The 9,337-nt window shown below is 47.4% G+C and overlaps 1 protein-coding gene across 1 annotated transcript; it reads left to right on the forward strand.

Moving 5' to 3' along the window:
* Window positions 1–201: 201 nt before the first annotated feature.
* On the forward strand, window positions 202–2,254 carry LDLRAD4 (low density lipoprotein receptor class A domain containing 4; the record flags this gene model as incomplete). The annotated part of the gene is made up of 2 exons (XM_009708878.1): window positions 202–297; window positions 1,578–2,254. Coding segments are annotated over 2 exons (639 nt in total), but the record flags the coding sequence as incomplete, so codon positions are not given.
* Window positions 2,255–9,337: the final 7,083 nt, after the last annotated feature.

Genomic DNA, 9,337 nt, shown 5'->3' on the forward strand with positions numbered 1-9,337 from the left:
TGGCTGCCGACGGCGTCTCGGCACTTGCCGAATGGACCAAGCTTCACTTGCTTGGGTGCAGAGCTGCTGCTTGCTCTAATTTTGGAAAGAAAGGGGTGGGATGCTACTTGTTTTACCTCCTCTCTCTAGGTGGGGACAGCCGGTCCCTAGAAGCTGACGGCTGGTAAGAGCTGTGGTATTGAGGCGGGATGGTGATGTGAGCGATTAATTTTTCCTCTTTTGTTGTTTTCTTCTACGTTCCAGGAAGGGTGCTTGTGGCCTTCAGAAAGCTCAGTTTCGCGCCAGGGTGCTTCAGAGGTACAGACAGATTTCTTATCATCTTCGCTCATGTGCTTACCTCTTTCCTGTAACGTGTATTTGTCTCCTTTCAAAAGCATGCAGCTATTTAGTAAATAAAGCTTTTTGGTATAGACTAAGAGCCACGTTCTTGTGGACATCTGAGCCTGCCTTAACTCTCATTCTGTAAATGCCTGAGACTTTTTAATGAAAAGAATGAAACTCTGCCTCCCTGATACCTCATCTCCATCAGCAGCTCCCTGTATCGTAGTCGGCATTAAAGAGGTGGAGGTGTGTCTGTCTCACGCAGTGGCTCCGTAATTGGAGTGGTCAGGGGAAGCTGGGAGACCAGCTGCTCTTCTCCCTGACTTTTCCGTGGGTTTACAACAGATATCCTGTCACCAGTGTCTCCCATCTCCCAGTAGCACAGATCCCTGGTCTGTATGGTAATTTGTGGGTGTGTTGCTCCGCGTGGTCCAGCTCTCCTGTGACAAACAGCCAAACATCCTGATGGTTGGCCCTGCATCTGTGAGGGTCGGGGGCTAAAGACCCTGCATGGACCCAGAAGTGAGAAGAGCAGTTTGATAGATCTAGATGTAAGAAGCTGTGATACGTCTGTCTAGATCTGGGATAGGCCAAGTGAGGAGCAGTAGCTCCTCACGGAGTATCTTGAACTCTTCCTTTTGTAAAGCCTGACCTTCTTCAGGGCTTAATGTGCCAGGGACATTTTTTCCACTCGCAGTGCAGAAGCCTTGTAGGTCCTGCCCGGAGGCCGAGCGCTGAGGGGGAGGAGGACACCTGATACCCTCTGGTAGTGAAAGCGTGAGATATGCCGGGCCTTTACAAAATGTACTGAAATGACCATCTGCATTCTTTGGTGATGCAGGGTGTTACATTAAAACTCTCAGTAGGAGGGGCAGGCTCGAACTGCAGCTGAAATTCCATATTGGGACATTGTTGTAGAACTAGTCGATTGTCAAGCCTAGGGAGAGTGGTTTGCTGTGTTCAGAAACAGAATCGTTTTCTCTCGGCTCTGCGTGTTTTAATGTCAGAAAGAGCTGTCTGGGGTCTTGGTCTTCCTGTGTGAAGCTGTTCTCAAGTATCTTGTGTTCGATCCTTCCTGCAACTCCTACCGCTCCTTTTCACATGCATGCACGTGGGAGCACGTGTGCGCAGTATCTGCTGTGTTTGATCGCTAAGATGGGTGGCAGAGAGAAGCATTTTGCATTTTATCAGTTCTTGGTGAATACGGAGCGCTTAGCTCAGACGTGGAGTGATGCGTGTCTCTCTTCCCGTTTCAGATCATGTATGCTCCAAGGTCCAGGGACAGGTTTACCGCCCCGTCTTTTATGCAGCGGGACCGTTTCAGTCGCTTCCAGCCCACTTACCCTTACATGCAGCATGAGATCGACCTTCCTCCGACCATCTCCCTCTCCGACGGGGAAGAGCCACCGCCGTACCAAGGCCCGTGCACCCTGCAGCTCCGGGACCCAGAACAGCAGATGGAACTCAACCGGGAATCCGTCAGGGCACCGCCCAACCGAACCATTTTTGATAGCGACTTGATAGACATCTCGATGTACAATGGGGGCCCCTGCCCACCAAGCAGCAATTCGGGCATAAGTGCAACCAACTCTAGCAGTAACGGAAGGATGGAAGGACCACCCCCGACGTACAGCGAGGTCATGGGGCATTACCCGGGCTCCTCTTTTTTCCATCACCAGCACAGCAACGTCCCTCCTTCCTCGCAGAGGGGGAGCAGACTTCAGTTTCAGCAGAACAATTCAGAGAGCACAATAGTCCCCAGCAAAGGCCAAGAGCGGAAACCGGGAAACCTGGTCTAAGTTCCTCGCCCAGGTGCAATCGAACTGAAGACCAGAGATTCAAGCGGGGTGGTGGAGGAAGACCCCCGTGCTCCGGTGCACAATGTTGTTACGTTTGACGTGGTACAACTTAGTAAAACCAAACGTGCAAACCAGTTCTTTGTTTCTGATTCCTTTCAGGGGAATTGCATGCAAAGCCGATGGAAAGACATACAAACTTCCATTCAGTTTGTCTACGAGCAGTGTTTCAGGGGAGAGGGGGGGATATATTATTTTTTTTTAATAAACTATTTCAATTATTTAATTCTAAAAGTTAACTTAGCACAGAAATGAGGCTTGTGCAGCCTGTTTTGTACTCACTGAATGGCAGAAGGAAGAAGGTGGTTTTGCTAGATAAATGGGGGAAGAATTGGCCAGTTTGCTTTTTTTTTTTTTTTTCTCCCAGGGTGTGGATTTTTTTTAAATATGGAACAAAATTCCTGTTTTGTGTGCCAAGGTATAAAGTTGAGAACTTAGATGAATGCAAGGAATTAATTTGTGTTGTGATAAATGTGTTTTTAAAAAGTTGCACTATCTTAATGTTTTAAAAAAGTATATATGAGGGAACTGTTTTATGTGAAGTTCTTCTGTATGTTGTCTTTTCACCTGTGGAATAATGCTAGAGCCCCAGAAGTAATCTGGAGGAGTTTGCCCCCCTCCCCTCGGATTTGCTAGAAAAAGGGGACAGGACTTAGCCGAACATCTCTTGACTTTTACCAATCAAGAAATACAGGGACACTTGTCTTTGCAATAATTTGCATTCAAATAACAGTGCATCAGTGAAGTGTCTTGGAGACTTTTGGATGGAAGAAGGCAAATATGAAATCCCAGCATTTTCCCTCACTTAGGGTTTAGCTATTTTGCAGCGTAGACTGTTTGTTTTGTAAACGGCAAAACAAGGTCCCAGATGTGTTAATTTGTGTTGAGTCTAACTAAGTGCTGCCATTCTTCTCCTTTCCATAATGCAGTATCGCCAGTACTTACAGTTCTAGAGATTTTTGTCCTCACTGTAGCCCTGAAATGTATTTAGTCACATATCATGACGTTATGCAATAAATTGTTTAAAAAATGCAAGGTGGGTTTTTTTCCCCTCCAATGCTGTTAACATATGTGAGACTCTGTTGTGCTTTTCGCTCTCCATTTCATCCTTTAGATACTGAAGTCCAGTCCTGGAGATCCATCCTGTTGAAGTGAAGGGGCCCGTGTAGCTATAACCCCCCGAGAAGTTTCCGCAGCAGAACCGAGAGCATCAGTGACGGCGGTGTCGGCTTCTGCGGTGTCCCCGGCAGTGCCGTGGGAGCACCGGTTGCTCTCACTGCCGACCACTTTGCTCTGGGCCCTGTCGCGGAAACCCTCCTCCGCGCACGGCATCCGGCTGACGCCAGCAGGACAGCGCTCACGGGTAGAGACGACTCGCGTGTTAACGAAGGGTCTGTCGGCCCTAGTTTTGCCATGCTGGTCTTAAGGGTAGTCGGAACATGTTACCTGCCTGCCGAGCGGCGTGCCGGGTGTTTCTTCCCTGGCTGTTCCGGTGTGGAAGCGGACGCGGCGCCGGAAGGCAGTTGACAAACGGTGATAGTGGCATCACAAGCACATGAAAAAGCACAACTTGCACTTAAAATGCATTTTGGAAATGGACTTAAAGTAAGAACCTGTAGAGTCTTAGCTCGAATAGTTTCTAATATATATGCGTATGAGTGTGTCGTAGACCTTTTCACGTTAAGATCTTTCACTTTTTCGTTAAGCCCTGTGCTGGGTTGCGGCGGTGGGGGCCGGGTGCCCTGGTCCGGTGGCCGGAGGCTGGGTTTCTGCAGGACTGCCGCGACCGGCGGCTCGGATAACTGAAGTGCATCTTTGATCTATGCAGAGTTTTAATGCCAAAACAGTGTGCGTGTCGGTGTGTGTGCTTTATGGGCCTCAGCGTAGCTTATTTTCTTCCTAAGGTAATTTGGTTTTATTCTAGTTTAGAAAACATTTGTGTAACTGCTCGTCTGAGTGTGCAGCCTCATATGTCTCTGTAATTGTTTTTTGGTCCGAGTCACGCTGGTAATGCAGAGTAAAGCTGCCTTTTGATTGACGTGTTGTTGGAAGGGAGAGAGGGAGATTGTGCGATGGGATCCACTTTTCTTTTTTGCCCCCCCCCGCCCCGCTCAGACCAGCAGGACGGGTGTTCCGGCGATGACCAGGTGGCTGGCGGTCAGTTAGGGCTCTCATCGTGTCTGGGTCCTGGGAATAAAAGGTGTGAAATTAGATTTTGGCAGACAACCTGCCAATATAATTCTTAGTGTAAAAAAAAAACCAAACGGAAAACAAAACCAGCACATGTTGGTTTTGAAGTTGCCTTGAAGTTGCCTTCCAAGTCACCTCCTGGGAACACGTTTTCCGTGAAAAAAATCTTTGCCATCTTTTGCCGTCTCTGCGTGCCGGTGGATTTATGCACTGCCCGTTAACGTTGTCTGGTACGACACCTGCACTGTTGTCTCTTAATTTTTCTTGACTGAGGAAATTTTTCTTTGTGTGGGAAATGTGACCTGTTCCAGTTCTGTAGAAAAGATTTGTTTCAGAAGAACCTAATGTTTGCATTTCCTCTTGCGTCTTCACCTTCTCGTCGTATTCCGCTGCCCAAAGCTGACCTGCGGCCGGTGTACCTGTGGGCTCCGAACGCGTGCTCACCCCGCGCTCGCTGCGGGTGAGCTTGCCGGCTGCTGCGTCTGGTTTGGGGCCTCTTGGAGGAGGAGATGTGGTGGTTTCTGATGAATATTAGCAGTCTCCAGTGGGAGTGCCGTCAATAATAGAACGTCGCAACAGCGTGTGTTTTCCTATCTTTTCTTTTCTTGCAGTGAGAGAGACTATGCCGTCGCTAACAGAACAGAACGGTAAAAGAAGGACTATCAGAATTGGATAGCACTGTCAGTATTTATAGGCTTAGAAATTGGCCATCTCTGAAGACAGGTAATTCTACGAAGCATTTATGGAAAACTCCCTTTGCCAATATCCAGAATTAATAAGCTGTATTCCACAGCCAGCCTAATGAAGCTTTGTAAATTATAAAAGATTTCTGCAAACATTGTAGAGTTAATCATGTAGATGATACCTCCATACTGGTGTTTTGGTTTATGTGTCTTGTGCACAAAACCCGCATAATACGTGTTTGGAGTTTTCTGTGGGATTGATCATATTAGCCTGAATTCTGGTTGCATCTCCTGGCCTTCGCCCAGTAACCCATCCTCCCAAAACTCAGTCCAGTGATGTCCCCACTTCAAGTTAAAAGATTTTTTTTATTTTCAAATGTACCTTTAAGGAATAAAGCATTGTGACCTCTATCCTACCGCAGAGGTTAATTTTTCCCTTACGTGGCTTGGCATGGCTCCCTTCTTTCATGCTAAAGAAGCCCCATCTTTGGTGTTTTCCTGTGATCTTGCAGGGCTAGAAAAGGCAGGGGTGTCAGCAACAGAGAAGAGGGATGGAGCCCTCGGCTCTCACTCTGGCTGTACGCGTAGCCTGACCGCGGCCGGGTTCGTCTCCGTGCTGTACGAGCAGGCTCCGTCTATGGACGCGCTGAAAAGGGGCGAGTGAGGAATATGAAGACGAGTACCCAGTCAACGGAGCAGCGTTTGGATCCCTTGTCTGTAGCGCGTGGCGTGTGCAGGATTCACGGTACTTTGGGTAATAGGTTGGTTTTGTCGGGGAGGACCTACTTAAGCTCCTCCTAGTCTTGTCACTGATGAACTCTGCACTTAACCCAGTCTCGGTCTGGTGTGACTTCATTACAGAATGCTTTTTCCTCCCGAGAAACCCGACGCGTGCCCCATGTACAAGTTCTTGATGGCTAGCCAGGAAGGTATTTGTGTTCCTCCGGTCGTGCAATCTGCAGGAGCCATGGGTCAAACTATGCTTCATTTGGCTTTTTGTTATTGCTTGCCCACTTCGCCCACCAACTTGTCCCAGCTAGTCACTGCCTCTGTTATCCCAAATCTCTGAATTTTTGTGTTGCAGAAATGTAAAGAAAAAAAAAAAAAAAGTCACTGAGATTTTTTTTCTTTTTCCTCTGTGACGGTGGTGGAGGGAAGGCCAAGGAGTGAAGTGATACCGTTCCTGAAAGAACGCCCTTTCTTTGCGATGGGGAAGAAAGCCTTGTCCTGTGGAGAGTCTGTGCGTAGGCTGGCTGGGGCCGTCGGTTCTAACCCTGCCGGGTGGAGGGATGTCCTGGACCTTAAAGCTGGCCGCCTGATCTGGAGGAATGTTTGAATGGTTTGGAGAAGATTGATTACTAACCTTTCTCTGACTCTGAGCCCTGAACCCCCGTGGTAACTAAGGTAACCTGATTTCATAGGCAAAGAAGAAGAAAATAGTATGCTGGTGAAGATAGATAGGCTCCAAAATTGTTCTTTGCTTGCTTTTTTTTTTCTTTCCTTTTTTTTTCCTTCCCCCAAGGATAAATAATAGGCTTGCTGGTACATTTGAAGGTATTTAGGATTATTCACGTGTTCGCTCTGGTCATTACCATCGAGGCATGTCCATGCACACGTGTGTGCATACATACCTGCGTGCAAACTTGTGCCCGTATCCTACCCCTTGGTTATCTATACACGAGCTACTATTCCGTAATCGCCTCCCGGAGGTGGTAGGTAGCTAGATACTGTGCTCTCAGGAACAGTGACAGGTCATTTGTCAAACGGCTGGAGGCAGGAGGAATATTTGCTTTTCGGTCCTGTAACCGTCCGGGCCCTGTTCTTATCGGTAGGGGAGTTTGTTGATGCGCGAGTTGTTGCCGGTGGCCTGGTGCGCTGCTGCGTCTTCATCCAACAGCTCTCTCCTCCTGGGGGAGCTTTGAAAACTCCTCCTGCTTTTGGGACAACCCTAATGTAGAGCTCAAGTATTGATGTACAGGAAGGAGATGTACTTCATGTACTCTAAATCTCAGAGGCATGTTTTTTCAAACCTCGCCGACGCTGAGAACGAAGTGATCCGTTCGTACAGCGGGTTCGGATGAAGGTTGGCTTTTGGTTACGTCTTTGCTTTTTAGATAGAGGCTACTGCAGATAATTTAATTACACGTATCTGGTCTTTTCCCGCACTGTGTTGCCTGCTTGCCAACCAGTGTGATTACAACTTTTCTGCAAAACTAGCCCCAAATGTGTCAATCGTTTCAATCCCTGGGAAGAGGCACCCTTACCGAATGGTCTGAGACCTGCCAAGGCCTTTCAGAGCATGGAAAAGTCCCTTGTGAGGACGTGTTGAACTTAGGGAGCTTTCCCATCCGAAGACTCTGTTCTGTGTGTTTCGTAGGGAAATTGAGGTTTAAAGTTTTGAGAGCGGCTGAAAAATGTTGGTTGCTAAGACTTTTATTTTTTTTTTTAATACTTCCTATATTGTTTGCCAGACTGTGTTCATTAGTCAGCGGTGTAGGTTACCTTTTAACCCACCTCCGATTGCCATTGCTATGCTGGCAAAAGCCCCGTTGGGCCACTTGCACCAGCAGAAAGGTCATTGTCTTGGTACGGCTCCGCTCGGGGAATTAGGAGAGGCTTCACCACCAGGTTCAGCCTCCAGAACCCCCCTCGGACCTGCACGGCCTCTTCCCAGCAAGCTCGAGGGTGGGCGATGGCTGGGTTTCGATGAAGTGCTTTACCACACCAGTAAGTACCACCGACGTGCAGTGCGGGAGTCTCCTGGTGTTTCCTTCAAATCTTGACTATTTGCGTTACGTGTATTTCGGGGCCGCTAACGCCGTTTTTGTAAGCACTGGCTACATTTCTCCTGCTTTCAAAAGTGAAAACCGAGCACAATTTTATACTGAGAAGTGTCGCGGACTCTCCTGGCTCTGACTTCTGCCTTGCTGTCTCTCCTGTCTTTAGACTGAACACAAGCGACCCGGGTATCGCTAGCATCGCTTTCCCGCTGTAAAAGAGCTTACCTTTTACGTTGGTTAACCATAAAAAACCAAACTCGTAACCTCGATACTTCCCCGTCCCTCCGACAGCCGTGTGATTTACTGGCAGAGACGCCGCCGTCATTTCTTCGCTGTATTTGCTGCTGCTGCGTGACATGGTTTGGTGCGTGAGCTTTCTGAAGCGATGCGGTGCGTGTAGGATCTCGTGGGTGACGAAACTGTCTCGTCTCTTCTTCCTTTCTCTCCTTGGTTTGTGCTTGTCTGCCTGCCGCGGTAGGTTTATTAATAAGTGATATACGTCCGTATTAGACACGGTTTTGAGGAGGTTTGCATGTCAGTAGTTTGTAAGCGCCTAAGGTGCCTCATGTTCAGGTCTGAGCAGATAGGAATCCCCTTGCACTCGAGAGGACTGGATCCAAAGCCCGGTGACGTTGGTAGGAAGACTCTTGCCGACCTCATGGGGGTTCGGATCAGGCCTTACGCTCCCACCTTTGTTGTGCCTCACTTAAAACGGTGCTTTTTCAGTTGTCTCTTTTTTCTGGTTGGTTTTTTTTTTCTTTGTATGGTGCTGTGTATAACTTGAATATATTATGCACATATCCTACCCAATGGGTAGAACAAACAAACATACGAAAACAAATAGATGTTGTTAATACTGTAAGATAATGTATAGATTATACCAATTTTAACACAAAAAAAAAAGGCATAGACTTTGTGAATGCCAACTTCTCTGCTTGATCCTTTTTTGTAAGAAAACTTGCAAATGAATGCATACAAATGACAAAAAGTCTATGTATTTTATTTTCCTATTAAATATCAGTATAGTATCAGAAGGGAAAAAGCTTGAACAAATCCTTTTTGACGAGCCTGTGTGTGGCAATTGGTCATTTGGTGCATCTTTGATGTGAAGACTTGTTCTTTTTTTTTTTTTTAAATGTGTCACTTTAAGAAAAAGGAAAAAACGCAAAACAAACAAAACCTCCACAGCTTTAACCTTGCGCCTAGATGCTTCTCGTACTGGTTGTTGCCTCGCTAGTCCCAAGTTGGACCAGTATTAGTTACTACTTCTCGCAGATAACGTTATTTATCATCTGTGATTACCCTTTTTTTTTTTAAAAAAAACTTAGAAATGGGCTAAAACCTTTCGAATCTTTTTGTCCACATCCTAGATTTGAAGTGAAGCTCAGACAAGTGGGAACTGACCCAAACCATCCCTGCAAAACCACAGTGAGGCCGACGAGCGTTTGTGACAACGGCCAGCCCTCGCGCCGTGCCCGCTACCGGGGCGCCGTCGTACGGCTGGGTG

This window comes from Cariama cristata, unplaced genomic scaffold, assembly GCF_000690535.1.
Source record: "Cariama cristata isolate BGI_N322 unplaced genomic scaffold, ASM69053v1 scaffold16370, whole genome shotgun sequence".
Classification (NCBI taxonomy): Eukaryota; Metazoa; Chordata; class Aves; order Cariamiformes; family Cariamidae; genus Cariama; species Cariama cristata.